The sequence below is a fragment of the Apodemus sylvaticus genome, chromosome 19, assembly GCF_947179515.1.
Source record: "Apodemus sylvaticus chromosome 19, mApoSyl1.1, whole genome shotgun sequence".
In the NCBI taxonomy this organism is placed as follows: Eukaryota; Metazoa; Chordata; class Mammalia; order Rodentia; family Muridae; genus Apodemus; species Apodemus sylvaticus.
Genome location: NC_067490.1, coordinates 6,184,330 through 6,207,185, shown reverse-complemented (window position 1 = coordinate 6,207,185; position 22,856 = coordinate 6,184,330). Strand labels below are relative to the sequence as shown.

At 51.6% G+C, this 22,856-nt stretch overlaps 2 protein-coding genes across 3 annotated transcripts in view; both read right to left on the bottom strand.

Moving 5' to 3' along the window:
• Positions 1-8,462, bottom strand: part of Rab44 (RAB44, member RAS oncogene family) — a 34,059-nt gene extending 25,597 nt beyond the window's left edge. For both annotated transcript variants that reach the window (XM_052164021.1, XM_052164022.1), the window contains exons 1-2: positions 8,391-8,462; positions 359-577 (exon numbers count right to left, since the gene is read on the bottom strand). In XM_052164021.1, coding sequence (XP_052019981.1) covers positions 359-565 — 207 coding nt within the window. In that variant the 5' untranslated portion in view covers positions 566-577; positions 8,391-8,462. The remainder of the gene's footprint in view (positions 1-358; positions 578-8,390) is intronic.
• Positions 8,463-12,835: 4,373 nt separating this feature from the next.
• On the bottom strand, positions 12,836-19,680 carry Cdkn1a (cyclin dependent kinase inhibitor 1A). The gene is made up of 3 exons (XM_052164074.1): positions 19,573-19,680; positions 14,816-15,268; positions 12,836-14,242 (listed from the first exon to the last, which is right to left on the bottom strand). Exons 2-3 carry the CDS (start codon positions 15,255-15,257, stop codon positions 14,193-14,195), a joined length of 492 nt encoding a protein of 163 aa, XP_052020034.1. The 5' UTR covers positions 15,258-15,268; positions 19,573-19,680; the 3' UTR covers positions 12,836-14,192.
• Between the last annotated feature and the right edge of the window lie 3,176 nt (positions 19,681-22,856).

Below are 22,856 nucleotides of genomic sequence, written 5' to 3'. Positions count from 1 at the left end.
TGTCTGAAGACAGTTACAGTGTGCTTACATATAACAATAAATAAATCTAACAACAACAACAACAATAATAGTAATATGATGTCTTTAAAAACCACCCACACAGCACCATGTTTGAGTTACTTCTGGGGCACAAAGTTCTCTCCTTTGTTAAAATGCAAACGTTTCTAGGAAAGGGTAGTCTATTAAGCCTCATCAGTCACCTATGTGTTGGTATAAACAAATGCTTAATACTTTCTGAGCGTGGATTTGGATGTAGGAGGGAATAAGCAAGCAAGCCAAGCCTGGTTACAACAGGAAAATTCAAGAATCTGCAGGAAAAGATTCCAGGTGTGATTGCAGGTGTGATCCTCGTGCTCACCGCCAGATCCTCCCGGGTAACAAAGCCCCTCTCCTTGGCTCCACAGTCCTGGAAGAAGGCCTGCAGCTCCGCAGCAGCGTCCGAGGGCCAGGACTCAGCCTCCGGGGCCACAGGCGCATCCTGAGCGTCCGCCGGCTCCCGCGCCTGCCTGCGGCGGCTGGATGCCAGCTTCCGGCCTTTTCTGGACACCCCCTTCCCTTTCTCCATGGCGCCGCAGACCTGGGGACAGAGAAGAGGGTGAGGAGCCACTGAATACAGGGAATCCACCGAATCCACCCCCGTGCCCCAGCTGCTGAGCACAGCCAGTGTCCCCCTCCTTCCGTGGCGGACAGAGCCCCCACACACACACGGCCTGGTCCACGTCCGTCCGTCTGTCTGCTCAGGCCCCTGCCCTGTGGAATGTCCCCTTCGCTTCCCCCGAACATCTCCTGCTGTCCTCCCTCCAGCTCAGGTCCTCGCCTCCAGCAGCATCAGAGTAACTGGTCTTAACCACCGCTGTTACCTCCTCAGCCTCAGCCTCAGTCTATTTCCCCCCCCTCAATACACTGTGTGTACATGTGTGTGTTTATTATGTGTGTTGTATTATATGCATGTGTGCATATTTAAGTATTTGTGAATATGTATATGTGTGTATATATGTATGTGTGTACATGAATGTGTATTATGTATATATGTGCATATGTGTTTGTATATATGTATGTATTTGTGCATATGTATATATTTGTATATATGTGTATATGTGTATATATGTGTACATGTGTGTTTGTGTATTATGTGCATGTATATATGTATTTGTATATATGTGAGTATATGTATGTTTGTGTCCATATGTGTGTATATATGAATATGTACATATTGTGTATGTGTATAGGTGTATGGGTGCAAATGTGTATTGTGTATATGTATTTGTGTATATGTGTGTATGTATAGGTGTACACCTGTACATATTTGTGTGTGTGTATGTATATATGTATGTATATGTATATATGTGTATGTGTGCATGTATATATATTTCTATATACCTGTATATATATATATATATATATATATATATATATATATATATGCATATATGTATATGTGGGTGTGTACATGTGTGTATGTCTACATGTGTATGTGGCCATGTGGGTATGTAGATGTACATATATGTGTACATATACATGTATATGTGTGTGTTTATATGTGTGTGTATGTATATATATGTATATATACATATATATAGTGTGTGTGTGTGTGTGTGTATGTATGTGTAAGTGCGGGTGTTTTCTCAGAGGCCAGAGGAGGACACAAGATCCCCTGTTCTCACTGTCTGCCTTACTCCATTGAGACAGGGTTTCTTAACATACAACCGGCTAGGCTAGCCAGCAAGCTGGCCCCAGTGATCTGTTACTGCAGGGGGCAAGGGAGTCAGTGTCAGGGTCACAGGCACATGTGGCCGCGCCTGCCTTTTATGTGCATACTGGGGATTTGAACTCTGGTCCTCTCTGCAGGCTCCCTCACGCTTCCAGCTGGAGACTAAGTCTGGGCCCCTTGCACCAGGGAAGTGGGGGGTGCTGGGATGCAGGGTGTGGGGTGGAGAGGAGGCTGGTGGTATCTGAGGAAGAGGATAGGATTTGCAGAAGGATTGGAGGTTGAAAGTAGAAGGGGGAAGCTCAAGATGGAAGGTTACTTCTGTTGGAGACAAAGCCCACAGACAGGCTGCGAGGAGCCCAGAGGGTCTGCTGCAGGAATGGTGGCCAATCCAGGGGACAGGGGACAGTGGCGAATCCTCCCCTGAGACGAGCACCCCCCACCCATTCCCTGCAGTAGCACAGGGCTCAGAGGGCTCAGAGGAAGCAACGCCACATCCCCTGTATAGTCCTAAACTTTAGCAAAAATTCTCTCTCTCTCTCTCCCTCTCTCTCCTCTCTCTCCTCTCTCTCCTCTCTCTCCTCTCTCTCCTCTCTCTCTCCCTCTCTCTCTCTCCTCTCTCTCCTCTCTCCCTCCTCTCTCTCTCTCCCCTCTCTCTCTCCTCTCTCCCTCCTCTCTCTCTCCTCTCTCTCTCTTCTCTCTTCTCTCCCTCTCTCTCTCTTCTCTCTCTCCTCTCTCGCTCTTCTCTCTCTCCCCCCCTCTCTCCGTCTCTCTCTCCCTCTCTCTCTCCTCTCTCTCCCCCCCTCTCTCTCCGTCTCTCTCTCCGTCTCTCTCTCCTCTCTCTCCCTCTCTCTCTCTCTCTCTCCTCTCTCTCTCCTCTCTCTCCCTCTCTCTCTCTCCTCTCTCTCTCTCCTCTCTCTCTCTCCTCTCTCTCACTGCAGGCAGCAGCAGATGGAGCATCTCTAGGCCTCACCCTGCCAGAGGACAGTCACAGCACACACCAATACTGGTAAATAAGAGAAAAAAGAAAAAGAAAAGAAAGGAAGAAGAAAAGAAAAATAAGCAGGGGCTGAAGAGACGGCTCAGAGGTTAAGAGCACTGACTGCCCTTCCAAAAGTCCTGAGTTCAAGTCCCAGCAACCACATAGTGACTCACAATCATCCGTAATGAAAACTGACGCCCTCTTCTGGTGTGTCTGAAGACAGCTACAGTGTACTTAGATATAATAATAAATCTTGCCAGAGCAAGCAGCGGTCCTGAATTCAAAATTCCCAGCAACCACATAATGGCTCACAACTATCAGTACAGCTACAGTGTACTGATAAATAAAGAAATAAATAAAGAAATTTGTTTAAAAAGAAAAAAGAAAAGAAAAAAATAAGCAAGTAAACAAGGACCCATTTCAGAGACTAAAGAGAAATGAACTTAAAGATGATATACAATCTCTAACTGGGTTCCCTAGCCAGAGAGGGGGAGGGGCGGAATCAGAGCCAGGTGCAGAGCACACACCTGCTACCTCAACCTCATTGTCAGTCAGGAGGCCAGAGCTGAGGAGAGGCCCTGACTTCAAACACCTGGCCCCACATAACAAAGTCAGAAAGGACTGCCTCTGACCCGAGGGGGTGGGGGGAAGCAGGTGGAGCCTGCCGGCCAGCCCCCCCCCAAAGCTCTAGTTGAGAGCAGATTCCTTTTCTCTCTATTTTTTTTTTTTCCTCTTCAAGCCAGGGTTTCTCTGTGTAACCCTGGCTGTCCTGGAACTCACTCTGTAGACCAGGCTGGCCTCGAACTCAGAAATCCGCCTGCCTCTGCCTCCCAAGTGCTGGGATAAAAGGTGTGTGCCACCGTACAGATTCTTTTCCTTAAGGACAGAGAGAAACAGGAGCACAGCAGGCAACACTCTTTGGCCCATGTACATGTGTACATGGACACATATACCTATACACTCTAGAGCATGCAACACACACGCACACACGCACACACACACGACTGAAGCAGGAGAATTACTATAAGTTTGAGGCCAGCCTAGACTATGCCTAGATTATGTAGAAATAGCTTGCCTCAAAAAATATAAATAAGGGTTGGAGATGGCTCAGTGGTTAAGAGCAGTGACTGCTCTTCTAGAGGTCCTGAGTTCAATTCCCAGCAACCACATGGGGCTCACAACTATATGTAATGAGATCTGACGCCCTCTTCTGGTGTGTCTGATGAGAGCTACAGTGAACTCATACTATATATGTATGTGTATGTATGTATGTATGTATATATATGCGTGTGTGTATATGTATATATATATATATGTGTGTGTGTATATATATATATATATATGCTATATATGCTAGCAAGATGGCCTAGCAGATAAAAGCACTTGTCACCAAACATGACTTGAGTTTGAGCCTCAGAATCCACATGGTAAAATAAGAGAACTGACCCTGTAGGTTGCTCATTAACCTACACACACACACAACACACACACAACACACACACTAAATAAATGATTTTTTGAGGTATACTTAGGAAACAACTACAGAAATGTGAATATAGGTTCTATCTGGAAACCATTACTTCCCATGAGGCCATGCAGCACGCCGAAGGTGTTAGAGTCAGGACGGGACCCTCTTTTAAAAGACATCCATTGAGCCAGGCATGACAGCACACACTTTTAATCCCAGCACTCCAAAGACAGAGGCAGGAGGATCTCTGAGTTCAGTGTCAGCCTGGTCTACACAGTGAGTTCAAGGCCAGTCAGGGCTGCATGGGAAGACCCTGTCTCAAGAGGAAGACAGCAAAGATATCTGCTGGGGCGGGATGGAGCTGTGATCATATCAACTGCCTTCCAACAGTTATAGTAAATACACAGAGGGCAGAAAGTGTGGCTGCAGCGCGGCACGTGGACAAGAAGTAAACTGGGGCACGTGTGTCCGTCTCACGGTATATCGGTCAGTGGGTCACGTGTGTCCATCTCACAGTATACCGGTCAGTGGGGCACGTGTGTCCATCTCACGGTATATCGGTCAGTGGGTCACGTGTGTCCATCTCACGATATACCGGTCAGTGGGGCACGTGTGTCCATCTCACAGTATATCGGTCAGTGGGGCACGTGTGTCCGTCTCACGGTATATCGGTCAGTGGGACACATGTGTCCATCTCACGGTATATCGGTCAGTGGGGCATGTGTGTCCGTCTCACGGTATATCGGTCAGTGGGGCACGTGTGTCCGTCTCACGGTATATCGGTCAGTGGGGCACGTGTGTCCATCTCACGGTATATCGGTCAGTGAGGCATGTGTGTCCATCTCACGGTATATCGGTCAGTGGGGCACGTGTGTCCATCTCACGGTATATCGGTCAGTGCTATTGGCTCAGTTCTGCAGACTTCAGTCTTCTAGGAAAATGCTTGAAAGTCCTTGCACTCATCTGCCTGAATGTCACCAGTATCTTCCACATGCGTGACCCTTATCCTGCTCCAAACAGTGATGGGGCAAGTGCCTCTCCTCTTTGGCCACATCCACCCACACCCAAAAAGCCACTGTCTGCCTCCCTACAACAACCCCCTGAGAGGAAAGCCCCTCCCCTCTGTGACCACATGACCCTCATGACTGTCAGGGGCAGCTCCAGCCTCAAGGTTACATACAGTCTAGGAGAGCCGCAGAGAGGAGGGAAAGGAGGTTCCGGGGAAAGTGACCTCAGAATGCTCTGAAGTCAGGAGGAGCTCTTCTTCCCTCCTGGCCCTGCTCTCTCCAGCAAGCCAGCCTTAGGCAACTCACTCACCTCTCAGTGCCTGGGTTTCCTCACTGGAAGCAGACAAATATCTGGCTGTGGTGATGTCTGCCAATAATCCCTGGGGAGGCTGAGACAGAGAAATCTCAGTGGGCTCAAGACCAGTCTGAGTTCTACAGTTGAGACCTAGCCTCTCTCTCTCTCTCTCTCTCTCTCTCTCTCTCTCTCTCACACACACACACACACACACACACACACAATTCCACACTTACACAGTCATACATACACGCTTTCTCTCACACATACACTCATACACACTTACATATGCATACATACTTCCATACTCACATACATGCTTAATACACATACACTCATACACACTCACACACTTGCAGACACACACACTCACACACATTCATACATGTTCACACATACTCACACACTCACACACATATACACTCACACACACACACACTCACAGGCTCACACACTCATACATGTTCACACATGCTCTCTAACACACACACACAATCACAGAGACAAACTCACACACTTACACACACTCACAGCCACACACACACACTCACACCCAAGATAACAAAAAACAAAAATCAGACTAACATCTACCACCAGAACCATGTGAGGCGCAAGCAAGATTATGAAAGTTGAAACCACGACACCCCAGCTAATGTACCCCTTTCCGGTTCTACTTTCTCTCAATTTCCATTCTCAGAAGCGTCTTCCACTCGTTTATTCTGCAAATTCGAATCTCCTTTTACTGAACTATAAACCAGTGCTTGGCATACAGCTGGCGCTTAGCAAATATTTGTTGGCCCTGATCGGGCACTGTGTCTGGCCCCCGGGACTTCTGGGTAAAGGCCACATTGACAACAGTGGTGAGGTCACTGATGGGCATGAGACTCAAAGTTGCCCAAGTAACAGCTGGGTTCCACACAGAGCCAGCCAGAAACCAGAGGAGGCTCCTCGAACCCGGCTGCCTGGCTCATCTGGGACGGGCCTCCACAGGGACGGCCATTTCTGGAGCCATGAATCTGCAGGGAGGGGGACACACCAGAGAAGCAGCCCTGGGCGGGACAAAGATTTCATAGCCATCCAGATGTAGGCCAGCTGTGCTTCCTGGGCAGCAAGGGCTGGCCCTGAGCTCAGAAGGTCCAGGAAGCACCATGAACTTCCTGTGAGCCATGTACTTCCTGTGAGCAGATTAAGGCATGGAACTGGCCAGATGAGGCCCCCTGCCCTAAAAACCCTCCAGAGCCCATCCTGGGGAGAGCCCTCATGAGAGGCCTAGGCATTGCCAGCCAGGGTCTCACAGCCAGAGGAGTTCAAATCCCCAAATGAGCTCTTCGAATGCGGGGCACTCCTCTCTACAGTGTCCTGCAGTCCCCTGGTATTTTGTAGGAAAGTGGCACCGAGAGCCACCTCACTCAGCTCCACCAGGCAAGGACGTCAATGTCTAGACCATCAGGATGTCCAGGGAAGGGAATCACGCTATACCCTGAAGCCAGCGAGGCCTCCAAGTCTGTCAGAATACTGGTCACTCTGGGTCAGGACATCTCTGCCAGTCACTGACCCCTATTCCCTAACGACATGTCCTAAATTAGTCATGGGCAGGAATGGCCACTGAGAGGCAGTGGAGACCTTCTTTGGTGAGTCCATGAAAGCCTCTCTCCCTTTCTCTGTTTCTCTCTGTCTGTCTCTGTCTCTGTCTCTGTCTCTCCCCTCACACTCAGCTCCCTTACCCTTCACTTGATGACTCCAAAAGACCCTTCTGTGGTCACCCAAAGCCAGCACCTGAACCCTCAGGTCAGTGGCAGGGCACCCCCCACCCCCGGCCTCATGCCCCCATTTCTGCTGGATTCTCCTACACACCCTGCACAACAAAAGGCCCCTCCCAGCAGTAAAACAGCTTGCAGGTGGCTCCCGCACCCCTACTGTCACCTGAAGCAGACTTGGAAGCCAACGAGCCCCGCTTCTTGCCACCTTCAAGAGTTGGCTCGACGGGGCTGGAGAGATGGCTCAGCGGTTGGTTAAGAGCACCGACTGCTCTTCCAAAGGTCTTGAGTTCAAATCCCAGCAACCACATGGTGGCTCACAATCATCCGTACACCCTCTTCTATAGTGTCTGAAGACAGCTACAGTGTACTTACATATAATTAAAAAAAAAATATGACTCGCCACGATTGGACAGATATGGACTTTAGCTAGTACAACAGGCCCTGAGGGCATAGTAGGACCACAATACAGTAGGACCGAAACCTGACATCAGCCAGAGCCTGTAGGGACCCCTATCCCTACCATCTTGTCACAGAAGGGGTGAGAAACTGGGTCAGCCCAGTGTGAAACTTACCTTGGGAAAGGCCAACCATGGTCACCACCAATGTCCCTGATAGCCACCTAGTCCCAGTGGCCTGTCCTTTCCCCAGCCTTACTCACTGACAGATAGAGAAACCGAGTCTCTAAAAAGCCAGAAGACCTGCCCCGTCTCATAAGTCCACAACCTACTTCTCACTCACAAGAGGTAACACACGCAGTCCGAACCTCTCTGTCAGAAGTAGGGAAATTCAATTTGCACTCCTGAGACCCAGAAGCTAGAGGGGGGTTGGGCTTTGAAGTACAACCCCAGCACCCTGGAGATGGAGGCAGGAAGATCAAAGTCATCTTTGGCTGTATAGTGAGTTTAGGGCCAGCCTTGGCTACACAAGACCCCATCTCAAAAAAAAAAAAAAATAGCAACATATACCTTTAATCCCAGAATTTAGGAGGCAGAGACATGTGGATCTCTGAGTTCAAGGCCAGGCTGGGCTACACAGAAAGACCCTCCCCCCATCTCGAAGGAAGGAAGAAGGGAAAGAAGGAGGAGAGAAGGAAAAGAAACTGCATGGGACCCACACTATCCCTCCCCAGCCCCTCTACACAGCAGCACTGCCCGCCTGGGCAGCTCCCACCTCTCAGAGGACCGTCGCTTGCTGTCTGCTGCTCCTGGACCTGTGAGGAGGTCACTGCCTGCTGCCCACAGAGCCCACACGCTCTGCAACTGTCAAGTCTTGTCTCTTGCCCAATCGCCCCTTTCCGTTCCCTGGCTGCCCGATCTCCTGCGATCATCTAGGGAACTTCCCGTGGAAAGGGGCCCTGCCCTGGCTGCACCTTCTGCCTCGCCTGATGCCCTGGGTCCTGGAATTGTAGCAGAAAGTTGGGGCTGGGGAGGGGTTCTGAGCAAAGGGTATGTGTGTGTGTGTGTGAATACGTGTGCACGCGCATCCCACTCCAGCCTGTAGTAAACAAGGCCAGAGTGTCATCAGACCAGTAGGAAGTTCAAAAGAAGCCTCTGTGGCTACAACTGGTGCAGAAAATGCCGCCGCATCAGGGCAGTGGTGGCTCACACCTTTAATCCCAGAATCCCAGCACTTGGGAGGCAGAGGCAGGCGGATTTCTGAATTTGAGGCCAACCTGGTCTACAGGGTGAGTTCCAGGACAGCCAGGACTGTCAGAGAAACCTGTTTTGAAACCCCCCCCAAAAGAAGAAGAAGAAGAAGAAGAAGAAGAAGAAGAAGAAGAAGAAGAAGAAGAAGAAGAAGAAGAAGAAGAAGAAGAAGAAGAAGAAGAAGAAGAAGAGGAGGAGAAAAAAGAAAAAGAAAATGCCACAGGGGGACAATAGCCCTCTGATGGTTTGTCTATGCACGGGGCCCGGGGAGTGGCACTTTTAGAAGGTGTGGCCCTGTTGAGTGGGTGTGGTCTTGTTAGAGTAGGTGTGTCACTGTGGGTGTGGGCTTTAAGACCCTCACCCTAGCTGCCTAGAAGCTAGTTCTCCTGGCTGCCTTCAGATGAAGATGTAGAACTCTCAGCTCCTCCTGCACCATGCCTGCCTGGATGCTGCCATGTTCCCGCCTTGATGATAATGGACTGAACCTCTGAACCTGTAAGCCAGCCCCAGTTAAATGTTGTCCTTGTAAGAGTAGCCTTGGGCCAGGCAGTGGTGGCACATGCCTTTAAGCCCAGCACTTGGGAGGCAGAGGCAGGTGGATTTCTGAGTTTGAGGCCAGCCTGGTCTACAGAGTCAGCCAGGGCTATACAGAGAAACCCTGTCTTGAGGAAAAAAAAAAAAAAATATATATATATATATATATATATTACAATTATTAAATTCATTTTGTGTATATTTGTGCATATTTATTTTGTGCAAATATTTGTATGGGGTGTGTATATATGTGCAGAGAAATGGAGGCTGTGGGGGGAGGGAATATGTGTGCATGCTGCATGCAGTTCATATGTGGAGGTCAAAGGTCAGGAGGAGTCAGTTCTTTCCTATGGTGTAGTTTGGTCCCAGATCCTTGGGAGCATGCCACTGTGAACATGTGCAAACCAGGGTTTCCTCATGCAGTCAAAGGACAACTCGAGGGAGCCTTTTTTTAAAAAAAAAAAATTTTACTTTATTTATTTATTTATTTATTTATTTTGGTTTTTTGGATTTGGTTTTTTTTTTTTTTTTTTTCAGACAAGGTTTCTCTCTGTAGCCCTGGCTATCCTGGAACTCACTCTGTAGACCAGGCTGGCCTTGAACTCAGAAATCTGCCTGCCTCTGCCTCCCAGAGTGCTGGGATTACAGGTGTGCGCCACCACCGCCCGGCTATTTATTTTATGTCGATGAGTACACTGTAGCTGTCTTCAGACACACCAGTAGAGGGCATCGGATCACATTATGGATGGTTGTGAGCCACCTTGTGGTTGCTGGGATTTGAACTCAGGACCCAGGAAGAGCAGTCAGTGTTCTTAACCGCTGAGCCATCTCTCCAGCCCTGAAGGGAGGGCTCTTTCCACCAGGAGGTAGCAGGCTCCCTGCAAACCAGGGGCTAAGGATTAAACCCAGAAATAACGATGAAAACTAACAAAGCTTCCAGACTCACTTTCAGTCCCTCACAGCTGAGTGATCTCTTGTCCCCGTGTGGTCAATGCTGACACAGACACTCTCTGCTCTGGGCTGTTGTGGAGAGAGTGCCCTGGCTCCCTCCTCCAGTTCCCAGTTCCAAAATATGTCTATTAGGAGCTTGGGTAGGCAGCAGGGCCACAGGAGATGGGGCCCAGATAGCGTCTGGGCATCCGTTTCCGGAATATTGAGAAAGCCTGGGTTACGTCAAAGATTTCACTGTGACACAGTTAGCCCCCGAGTCCCTACTGGGAGTCCTTACCACTTCCCCTTTCGGGCTTATCAAGTAGGCTGTGTGACCTACAGGGCTCAAGATGGATCTCAGGACTCTGACACTCCCTGGGGGAGTGGCCCGGAACCTGGGACCTCCTTTTGTTGGTCATGTTTTTTGGGGGCCTTTAGGGTTTTTTTGTTCATCAGTGAAACAGAAGTGATAACCCTGAAAGTTGGTTCAAATGGTCCAAACCATCTAAGGTAGCTAGGCAAGAGGGTCAGAGTTCAAGGCCAGCCTTGGCTACATAGTGAGATCCTATCTCACTACGGACCAGATGAGCTGGAGAGACGGCAGTTAAGAGCAGTTGTTCTTGCGGAGGACCTGGGTTGGGTTCCCAGCACCCACGAGGCAGTGTGTGTCCGTCTGAAGCACCAGTTCAAGGGCAACTGATGTCCTCTGACCTCCGCCGGCACCAGACACACACATGTGCACAGACATACATGTAAGCAAACACTGTTACCCATAAAATACAAAAGAAACAAAACCAAGTTACATTTAATATTGTTTTAGTCATTTCCTCCCAGTCAGGGTGTCTATTGCTGTGATAAGCACCATGACCAAAACAGCTTGAAGAAAAAAGGGTTTATTTAACTTACATTTCCGCAGAACTGTCCAGCACGGAAGGAAGTCAGGACAGGAACTCAGTAGGAACCTGGAGGCAGGAGCTGATGCAGAGGCCATGGAGGGGTGCTGCTTACTGGCTTGCTTCCCCTGGTTTGCTCAGCCTGCTTTCTTACAGAACCCAGGACCGCCAGCCCAGGGATGGCTCCACCCACAGTGAGCTAGGCCCTCCCCCAATTGATCACTAATTAAGGAAATGCTCTACAGCTGTGGGTCTCAACCTGTGGGGCACAATCCCTCTAGGGGCAAGTGGAATAAGTGTTTCACAGGGCTCAAATAAGACCATCAGAAAACATAGGCATTTGCTTTACAATTTATTAACAGTAGCAAAATTACGGCTAGAAATAGCCACGAAAATAATTTTATGGTTGGGGTTCATCACAACAGGAGGAGCTGTGATCAAGGAAGCACCGGCTCACAGGCTTGCCCAGTCTGATCTTATGGAGGTGTTTTTCTTACTTGAGGTTTCCCTTTTTTTTTTTCAAGCTTGTATAAAACTTGTGTGGTAGGGGCTGGAGAGATGGTTCAGCGGTTAAAAGCTCTTTCTTCCAAAGGTTCTGAGTTCAAATCCCACAACCACACAGTCGCTCTCAACCCTCTGTAAAGGGATCCGATGCCCTCTTCTGGTGTGTCTGAAGAGAGCAATGGTGTGCTCACAGACATAAAATAAATAAATCTTTTAAAAAATTCTTTTTAAAAAAAAAGTTTAAAAGACATACAGGGTGAAGGCTAAGGCAGAGAAGATGGGGAGGGGCTTCCTGGACCACAGCCTAAGAGGGTGTGGTCCCCATGAGCAAGGTAGGGCTCAAGGGGTAAAGATGCTGCCAATTCTGACTGAGCTAGATCCAGAACGCCCAAGAGAGATGCACGCTGTAGGCTGTGTGTGTGTGTATGCACACACACACAACATACACACAAAACTAAGTAAATATAATTTAAAAGAAACTATTTCTGTTAAACTAAAATGAAGATAGAAACTTTTAATAGAGAAAAAAAAAAAAAAACCAGCCGGGCGGTGGTGGCTCACGCCTGTAATCCCAGCACTCTGGGAGGCAGAGGCAGGTGGATTTCTGAGTTCGAGGCCAGCCTGGTCTACAGAGTGAGTTCCAGGATAGCCAGGGCTACACAGAGAAACCCTGTCTCGAAAAAAAAAAAAAATCCAAAGAAAGAAACAAAGAAAGAAACAAAGAAACTATAAATTTTGTCTCAAAATGAAAACAAAGGACCAAAAATAAATAAATAAATAAATAAATAAATAAGTAAAAATAAAGGACCAATAGCTTCAATTCGCTCAGTGGTGGAGTTCTTGCCTATCTTGTTCAAGGCCTTAGGTTCAAGTCCCATCACTGGGGGAAGGGGGATTATTGCATATTACACTTCTAGACATATAGACACACACCCAGGGTGGGTGGAAACAGAGCGAACAGCTGGTCCCCAAGACACACACACACCCCATATACACACACATACACACAGACACATACATACACACACATACACACACACATACACACACACCCCATACACACAGACACACACACATACCATCTGCTCTAATGACAAGACTTTACAAATCATCTTGAAGTGTTTATTGAGCACCAGCGTTGGGGTAGGGTGTGAGGACTTAGGACAATGCAGGGTGCTGGCCCTGTCTGCGTGAGGTTTACAATCCGAATGGGGACAGGGAGGGAGCCAAAATACATGTTCTTGGGGCTGGGGCTAAGGATAAACAATCCAGACCAGGATGTTACGGAAATGGGGGTGTTTGGGGTTGGGGTCAGACCTACTAAGTGCTTCGATACCCACAGGGGCTCAGTATTCAACTCTGGGAAAGGAAGAGCCATTGTTTAGTGTCCTGTCAGCTCCCTTAGCCCCTGAGGCACCATCTTGGCCTGGCTCCTTGTACAACTCCTTCCTACTAAGAAATGGGAGAAGCCACTGAGGACTTCAGTGGCTGGGGTCCCCATCCCAGATAAGCCCACCCCACTACCACCACATACCACACGCACAGGGATGCTCTGGGAGGCCTGTCTCACCACCAAGGACCCACCCCAGCCCCACAAGGAGGGTGGTGGCCGCTGGAGCTGCCTGAGGTAGGATCAGGGAACCCCACTTAGTGTACCCCGTATATCCATTCCCTTCCAGTCCGCTGAGCTATATGGGGCAAGTGCCTAGAGATGCCTCCTGCTGACCTGGGGCGGGGGAGGATGGGGGAGGGGAGAGCAGCTGATCACCAGATTAACCGTCGAAAATAGAGGGGCAGCTGGCAGAGACCCACAGGGGAGGCGGGCTCCCCAGGAGTGACAAAGGGGACCCAGAGTGGGGACCATTCCCGTCTTCACGGGTCTGAATGAATGTCAAGGATCGAGATATTCCGGTTGGGTCCTAACCGGGCATCCCTGTTCTAGGTTGTGACTGCTTCACTGTCATCCTAGCTGGCCTTAGAGGTGACAAGGAGACCCCAAAGTCCTACTCAGTTGTCCAAAGTGCTATTCAGGTCTAAGGATCACACCCCCCCCCAGGTGAGACATGGCAAGGAACCAGGCGGGGTGGGGTGGGGTGGGTGGGGTGGGGAGGGGTGGGGAGGGGTGTTGGGGGAAACGGATACAGATGGGATGAGGTCAATGCCACTGTCCCTCCAGGGTGGGAAGCGAAGAGGTTGGGTTGAGAAGGGCTTAAATAACAGTCTACATAATACAAATCCCCAGCACTAAGGGGCTCACCGTCCTACTAATTAAGGGTTTTTTTCTTTTTTTTTTTAAATAACTCTAAGTTTGGAGACCGGGAGAGGGCAGGCAGAATATATACAGGAGAAGTTTAAATTAAAACACAAATAATAATTAAGACACACAAAGTGAGGGCTAAGGCAGAAGATGGGGAAGAGGCCTCCTGACCCACACAGCAGAAGAGGGCGAGGCTCCCGTCGGCCCTTCAGGGCTTTCTCTTGCAGAAGACCAATCTGCGCTTGGAGTGATAGAAATCTGTGGAGAGAGAACAGATGTCAGGCCAGACGCAGAGGGTAAGGGCAGCATTCCCCAGAGTCGAAGGGACACGTGGCTGTTGTAGGGAAAGTCACAGGGCATTACACCTCCTACTCAGAGGGCATGGGCTCTAGAGAGGTTAGGTGCCCGCTCCTGGAGTTAGTTATAGGAAGCTGTTAGCCACCTGGTGCTGGGACTCGAACTCCCATCCTCTGGGACATCTGTCCAGCCTTTCTTCGTATTTATTTATTGAGTTGGCAGTAGAGATGGAAGCCAGGGTGTGGACGTGATACTCCAGCACTCTCTTGCAAAGGCACACCCCCAGCCCTTCCCTACGGGTTCCAGGCCAAGTGCGCTACTACCAAACCCCACACAATCCTGGGCCTTCACTGCAGAGAAAATACCTGCAACATGTGAACGTCAGCTGCTCCTCTAAGCCCCGGGTGCCTCACCTAAGGAAAGGCTTGGTGCTGGGGAAGGGCTGGAATGTTCTCTGCAAAGGCGATCCTCAGCAGGTGGCCTCCCCTCTCCAGGCCTCCTGCAGGATCCTTCCTTCCTTCCTCCCGTCCTTACCTGTCAGGCTGGTCTGCCTCCGTTTTCGGCCCTGAGATGTTCCGGGACCACCAGGGGAGTCTTCAGGCCGCTCGGGGGCGTGAGACACCAGAGTGCAAGCCAGCGACAAAGCCACGTGGTCCTCCGGAGCTGGCCCCTGCAGCAGGGCAGAGGAGGTACTGGGCCTCTTGTCCCCTCCCAGGTCATCACGGCCGCCGCGGGAGCCAGGGCTCTGGTAGATCTTGGGCAGCCCTAGGCTCCGAACGCGCTCCCAGACGAAGTTGCCCTCCAGCGGCGTCTCAGTGACGAAGTCAAAGTTCCAGCGTTCCCGGGCCTCTTGGAGGCAGCCGGCCATGAGCGCATCGCAATCGCGACGCAACTGCTCACTGTCCACGGGACCGAAGAGACGACGGCACACTTTGCTCCTGTGTGGAACAGGTCGGACATCATCAGGATCGGACATGGTGCCTGTGGCTGAAACACAAGAAGGACCCAGGTCACTATGGAAACAACCCCACCAATCACAATCTTCCAGCTCCCTCGGGTCCTCCCAAGTGTTTTTCCACCACAGCGTGAGACTGAGGTGGGTGTTGAGTTCAGCCCGCCCTGCACCCCAAAGTCACGGCTGGTGTCCACACCACAGAAGCCAGGGGTCAGCGTCCTGTTCACACCAGGAATACTATCAGCTAAAATCAATGTCTTGTGCTAAAGTGTCCTTCATGGGCGTGAACGTCCCGAATGAGTGTGAACTGCCAAGGTCCAGTGGTTTCCCAACAGTCTCCTATTCTGATGGCCTTGCGGGTAATTCCACCCCGCCAATCAAAAGTGCCCTGGACTTTGGGATGAGACTCAAGCAACAATTTGTAGCATTGGTGTTGCTATTCGGCACTAGTTTTAAAACGTGACTCCCCGTCTCCGGCCTCAGTTCCTTAGCCAGTGTGACTGTGGTAGCACGCGCGGGCAGCTGGCATGGTGGCTGGGAGAGAGAGAACACTGGAGCCAGGCCGCGCAGGCAGATCAGAATCGAGGCTTTGCCGGGCGACCCGGAATATATACCGTAACATCTCTGGGCTCCCTATTTGACAATGGACTAAATTAGCATAGGTTGACCCTGGGAAACGGAAGCTGTAAGCGCGCTAATTCTGACAGAGCCTCCCCGCCCCTCGCTCGGACTACCACCGACAGGTGCTGCAGGCTGGAGGCCTTTCCTAAGGATGCCAGCAGGCAGTAGCCTGGGGGAGAGGAGAGTATGGCGGGCTGGAACAGAGTTACGGGTCTGTCCCAGGCTGAGCCACATCCTGCCAGGCAGATCAGGTAATCTGGAGTCTAGACACCTCCCAGCCCCAGCCCTGCCTACAGCCTGTGCCCAAGGAACCTGTTTTACAGGCAGAGAAAAATCAAAGGTTGACCTGGCTCCTCTCCAGGAAAGAGGGGTACCTGAGTGGCTGATCCTGCCTGCTCCGTCCTGACTCCAAGACTTGGGGATGCAGCTCCTAAGGAGAGGCTGGGCTCTCTCCGGCCTGGGTCCAGCCTGCCAGCCTTTGAAGTGGCTTCCAGAGGCAAGACGCTCTGGGCTCTTACCACGGACACCCCCAGCTCCGTAAGACCTCAGGGTAAGTTTGCCCACAGTGGGGAGAGAGGGGGTGGGACCCAGACTACAAGTCAAGGTAGGAAGCCAGAAGAGATAAAGAGTCTGGGGCACAGATGGTAAAACCTGGGTCTAGCAAGCAAGGTCCTCTCTAGAAAACTGGGTGTGGCGGCACACACCTGTAATCGTAGAGGCAGAGGCAGGGAAAGGAGTTCAGGGTCTATCTTGGCTAATGCATACAGAATGTGGCCAGCATTGTGGCTTCATAAAAAAGTAAGACAGCCCATCCCCAAAACACAGAAGAGGCAAGAAGTCTGTGAGTTCAAGGCCAGCCTGGTCCGCATAGTGAGAGCCTGGCTAAAAACCAAACAAACAAAACACAAGGCTAACAACAATGCCCACTGCCCGAAATAGGATTCCCACGGTGCCGTGGGGAGGACCTCAGATGGCCCCTGCCTGCAGGGAGAGTTTGGGGCCTAGTCACATCCTTCAGTGCAACTCACAGTCATCCTCCTGCCTCAGCCTCCAGTGTGCTAGGATTGCAGTTGTGAGCCACCAAAGTCGATGGCGATATCACATCCTTTTTAGGCAGAGCTAACCAAGGCTCAGAGTAAGTGTCCAAAGTCACAGGGCTCACAAGCAGGGGTGTGAATTCAGACCCTTTTGGTCTAGTAGTGAGCCATTCTCTCTTCCTCTTCTTATCTTGAGGGACATAACCAGAAGGGTCCATCGGAATCACGTGGGAAAGCTTTTTTTTTGTTTTTAAAAAAAAAATAGATTGATCTCCTTGTTTTGTGGAGCATTCCAGCCCAGAGGCAGGTGACCCTCAGGGGTTTCAGGCCACCAGGCCAGCCTGTCTATATAGTACTGGCTAATTGGAGCCATATAGTAAGACCTTGTCTGTCTGTCTGTCTCTTTCTCTCTCTTTCACACAGAGAGAGACAGACAGACAGACAGAGACAGAGAGAAGTCTAGATTTAGATTGGTGGTGGAGGCAGGGCTCATTGGCTTATTTCCCCAGACAAACTGAGTCGAACAACAAGCTTGGTGCCCTTCTCCAGGCGCTAACTCACAGGGGCCAGAGGAAGGAAGATAGGACCAATGGCCTCAATGATCCTTAGGCACGAGGAAGAACTCAGTCAACGCTCTGTCGAGAATCTGGATAGAGCCCAGCTTTTCTGAGCTGAAGATAGGACCAGGAACCCCAGAGGGGCACGCTCCCCACCTTGTCTCTCAAGGGCCACGCCTTCCCCAATAGTCCGCTCGCACACCCTGCTCAAAACCACTTCTATCATAAGCCCTCATTTCACGGAGGCGACGTCCTTTCCTTCGCTGGCCATCGTGCATATTCTAATTCCCTTTAAGCCGCGGTGAGGTGGCACCACCCGCGCGTAGCCGACCTCGCAGTTCTCGCCGAGGCCGGGAGGGGGCGCCCTGCGCCCAGGAAATGGGGCGCGGTAGGCGGCGCGTAGGCCGAGCAAGGAGTGGTGAGTCAGTTTCCTGCCCCGCGCTGCCGCCCGCCAAAACTGCTTGGGCACCGGGGCTGCGCGTCACCGTGGGGTGGGGAGAGGAGAGGAAAGGAGGGGGACCCCGGGCCACAAAACACGTCACGATGAGCCCAGGCTTCCTAGATTCCCGCCTATGCTGGGAAACCAGACCCGCGCGCGCACGCGTACACATACACACACACACACACGCACGCACACACACACACGCGCACACACACATATACACACTCGCACGCACCCACACTCGAGAGCAAAGAAAGTGCTCTTAGCTCTGGCCCCCTCCACCTTGATCTCCACGCCCAAAGCACGCGATGAGTCAGATCCTTGGAAAATAAAAATAGCTGAGGGCGAGGGCAACAAAAACCGCTTGAGTGTCCTCTCCGAAACGCGATGTAGGGGACAGAGGAAGCTGCCAGAGCGCCCCCCAAAGCCAAACCCAAGCCCAAAGTCTTTCCCGCTCGACCAGGGCGCAAGTGTAGCCCTTGTCCCCAGGGGTTCCAAGTGGAATGGATGTGCCCTAGTGGGCGCACTCAGCCTGGTCACCTTCCTACACTGGGTGTGGACTGGGTCTGGGGTCCCAGTCCCGGGGCGTCTGATATACGGCACCTCGTAAGCCTCACTCCACCGGGATACCGGCCGCTCTGCAGTGCGGGCTCCTCTCGCGCCCCATGGCCACTGGTCTTGGTCGTGGTGGGCGCGGTGGGTGGGACCCTCTGCGCTTCCCGGGCTGGCAGGGTGGACAGGGCCCGCCCAGACTCCCTGTCCCCGAGGGCGCGCCGCCGAGCGGGGACCGGACACCGCGTCCTGGACCTCCCCGTGTCCCGGGTTCCCTGGGAACATACTGTGCCCGCCAAATAGGTCACTGTGCCGCGCGGGGGAGGGGACAGGGTAGGAACGAGGCTGTGCCCGGGCAGGGAAAGGGGCTTCTGGGCTGCCCCTGATCCATCCCCAGCTGTGGCGCGATGATTCTGGTCTCAATCCAGTGCCCGGGGTCTCCATGTCACAATGAGTCACCTCCTTGCCTGTCCTCTAGGACGTGCCCAGGCACGATCCCGAGGGCGGAGGACACAGCTCGCGCTGACCTCAGAGCCCAGTGGGGTGGTGGCTACCGCGAACCAGGGCACCTGGTCTACAAGGACCGGGGACCCAGCGGCACCCGTGTGATCGGAGAGCCGTTCTGCGCTGGGCTCTAGATAGACTTGCCAAAGTTTGTCACCGCCAACCCCGACCCCTCTCGGGACACCGTGGGCTTCGTTCTCACGCCTTTGGCGAGCCGCACCTGGAATCCCTAAAAGCACTGGCAGCCAGAAGCGAGCTCCCGGTAGCCGATCCCCGCCAGCCATCACTCGGACAGGGTCTCCAAGGACTGGGAGAGTGGCTACCATCCGTGGTCCTGGAGTTCAGACTCTGAGTCCACGACACAGCCTGACCCTCGTCACACTCCTACCTACCAAGCCTTCGGCCACTACGGACACGCTCAGACCCACACCCGTCATCCACCTGCCGCGGACACACCTGTGACTCTGGTGGGCACACACAACTACACACATACACACCGGTGATACACCATCACCACAGACACACACACACACCACACACACACACACCCTTCTGGTGATACCCGTTGGGCTCAGCTCAGAGCTGCGGGGAAGAATCATTGTCCCCTGCCACGACGCCCTCACCTCTGAATGTCTGGATATCGCTGTGGATCTGCGCCTGGCTCCGATGCCCCTTGACTCTGACACAGCTGCGGCTCACACCTCTCGGCTGCTGCAGTTGGCTTCGCGCTACCCTCTTATAGCCTCAGCTCGGCCCCGCCCTCCTCGGAGGCAGGACCAGCCACTCCTTCACCATCCCCGGGACTCGCTGGCCCGCCCTCCCCTCTGGGAATCGAAGCCCGCGCGCCAGACAGCTAGAACCGGGCGCGCGGCGAGAGGGCGCGCCGCGCCCTCCCCTCCCCCACACCTGGGCCATTTGCTTGTCACGCAGCCCACCCGCCGAGCCACACACATCTGTGAACAACAGTACAGTTAGAGCGGAGCGTTTACAGGAGTGTCCCTGACCAACTCTGGGAAGGATTAAATCTTTTCCAGATCACTGAAGTTAGGAAATAAAAACCTAGGGTTGGGGAGGTGGGTCTGTTGCTACAGTGTTTGCCTTGCTTGCTGGAAATGAAGCCCAGGATTGAATCTCCAGGGTCCCATAAACTGGACATGAGGGTTCACGTCTGTAATAACAGCGCGCCGTGGGGGACTGGCGGAGGGGAATGGGAGTTCAAGGTCCTTTTGACAGCTACCCAGATGGAGACCAGCTTGAAATATGTGACACTCTGTTTCAAATAGAAAGGAATAAATCATTTGAGTATGATAGCAAAGACCTGGAATCGTACACTTGGGAGATTGAGGCACGAGGGGCCATACAGGTTCAAGACCAGCCTGGGCTATCCAATGAGACCCTCTCAAAAACAAAACAAACCCATAAATAATAATAAAAGTAATAAAAATATTTGAACTTCCACTAATTCTGGAGATTTTTTTCCCTCAACCACCAGAAGCGCCTCAGGCACCCAGACACCCCGACAGAGCATCTTTCAGTCCAGAACACTATCTTTTCCTCTTTGTCTCACAGATGAGGAAAGCACGAGGAAGGATGCTGTCCTGTCAACTACCTCAGAAAGGGAGGAGATGGAGTCCAGTTCTCAGAAACATGGCGGACTACCAGGAAAAACAGCCGGGTCTCCCTCCCTCTCACCTCACGCTGCAGAAGGCAGCATGTGGACGTTTCTCACACCACAACACAACCTGCAAGTGAGAGACTCAAGACCACACAGCCAAGAAATGGCTACTGTGTGCTTGGCTTCTGGCAAGCTGCCCAGAGCGCTCTGCTTACAGACTCCTTTCTCTGGGTCCAAAATGAGGGGAAAATCTAATACCCCCCCCCCCCCAGATCCAGACAGTTCAGTAAGGTGACATTGATAAAGGACAATTCTAGAAATATCTACAGATGTTCCTGACAGGCATAGAAATAAGACCTCATCAGCTCCCACCTTCCTCCACGGCTCATATCATTTTTATTTCCTTCTGCTTAGGATTTTTTGAGACAAGGCCTTGCTATGTAGCCCAAGGTGGCCCTCATATTCAAGGCGGTCCTCCTGCCTCAACTTCCTTGCTTAGTTAAGACTACAGGTCTGAGCCATCACACCCAGCAGAAGGGGGTCTTCTTCAGACTTGTTATGTGGTCTAGCCTGGTCACCTGGGCTACTAGCAAGACCACCATCTCAGCTAAGCATAGTGTACGTGCCTGTAGTCCTGGCACTTGGGAGGTAGGGGGGATTTGGAGCTCACGGCCAGCCTGAGCTACCTGAGACCCCCATCATCGCTGTCCATCAGATAGATCTGGGGATGTAGCTCAGTTAGGATAGCACCTGCCTAACATTTCCGAGCCCCGAGTTGGATCCCCGGTAAGGTGTCATCTGGATGACGGTGGCATACGCCTGTAATCCCGGCTCTCAGGAGACAGGAGCAGGAGAAGCAGTAATACATTAAAGCCAACCTCAGCTACCTAGCAAATCCGAGGCTGGCCTAGGTGACATGAGATCCTGCCTCCAAAACAAAAACAAACCCCTCTCTCAAAACAAACACAACAATTTTAAATGCAGAGACTGGGGCCTTAATTTGAGCAGCTATCTTGAGTTAAAAGAATAGAATCCTGCTTTGGAATATGTTCTGACGTCTGCTCTCCGGTGTCTAGAGATCGCTGCCCAGACATGCCCAGTCTGCCTCCTCAGATTCAGCTGACCTAAGGAGGACAGGCCTCCTCCTCTATGGTGGGGGATGGAAGGCTAGGAAGGGCGTGGCCACCCTCCCAGCCCCCCTTAACAGCCTCATTCTGTTCAGAAATACAGTTGGAGGACCCCTTCAGACCCCCCCCCCAAACCAGGACAGACCTAATGGCCACTCCCACAATGCCCCAGCTCCTGAACCAGTCAGTCCCTGCATCCAAACTGTACCCAGGGCTGGGCTATCATGGGCCAGCACAGGATATCCAACTGCCCAAATCCCCTTGGCCTCCGGGCTCTTCAGATAGAAGTGACATTGTCTGTCTGTTTACTTTGGGAGAAAACAGTTTTTAATAAAGGCTGATACTGAATTGCTGAGTGCTGTGACCTCCTGTGCCTTTACCCTGTTGACACTGGAGAGATTTTTAAAATAACTTCTGGCTTCCCAGAGCACCACAAAAGTACTCAACAAATATTTATTAAGTCTAGAACTACTCCGTCTTTCTAACAAACAGTCTTGGCCTTGTGCTTGAATGTATAGTCAGGCACATAATTGCGGGTGAATGTATGCTCAGAAACACAATTGGGGGAGCCCTTCAGACACCAACATGACAAAGGGGGAAATTTATGCATATAATACCTGACTCCCCCAGCCCCACACACACACACAAGCATCCTTCACCTTGTACATGTCACAAGATACATGCTATCTTATATTCTGCTGACAGGAACTCAGGTTTGCAAAGCGGGGCATCCTTGGTTATCTGGGGTCTCTGTCTCCATTCATGTCCCTCCTCACACCACAGCTGGTAGTTGGGTGTCATCGGGTCTCCTCTACCCTGCAAGAAGCAGCCCCACCTCCAGGCATGTAGCAGCCCCACCTCTTCAATTCCAGGGCTGAACTTGTCAAGACATGTTCCTGAAGGCCAGAAAGCTAGTCCCAACCCACCACAGCCTACGACAGCCTGCCAAGCTCAATTTTGCTGCTAGTCTCAGAGAGGCGACAGCCAGGGATGGAAGGACAGGTGCAGCCTTGCAGGTGCCCTCTGGGGCTGATAGAAAGGGAAAGCGGGGGACCACGGGAGATAGAAGGAGGGCTCCCTGTTAGCTGCTGGTGCTACCACGGAAGGGAGAGGAAGTGTGAGCGCCCAAATCATCGTTTCCCAGAAAAGGACTGGGGAGTCCCAA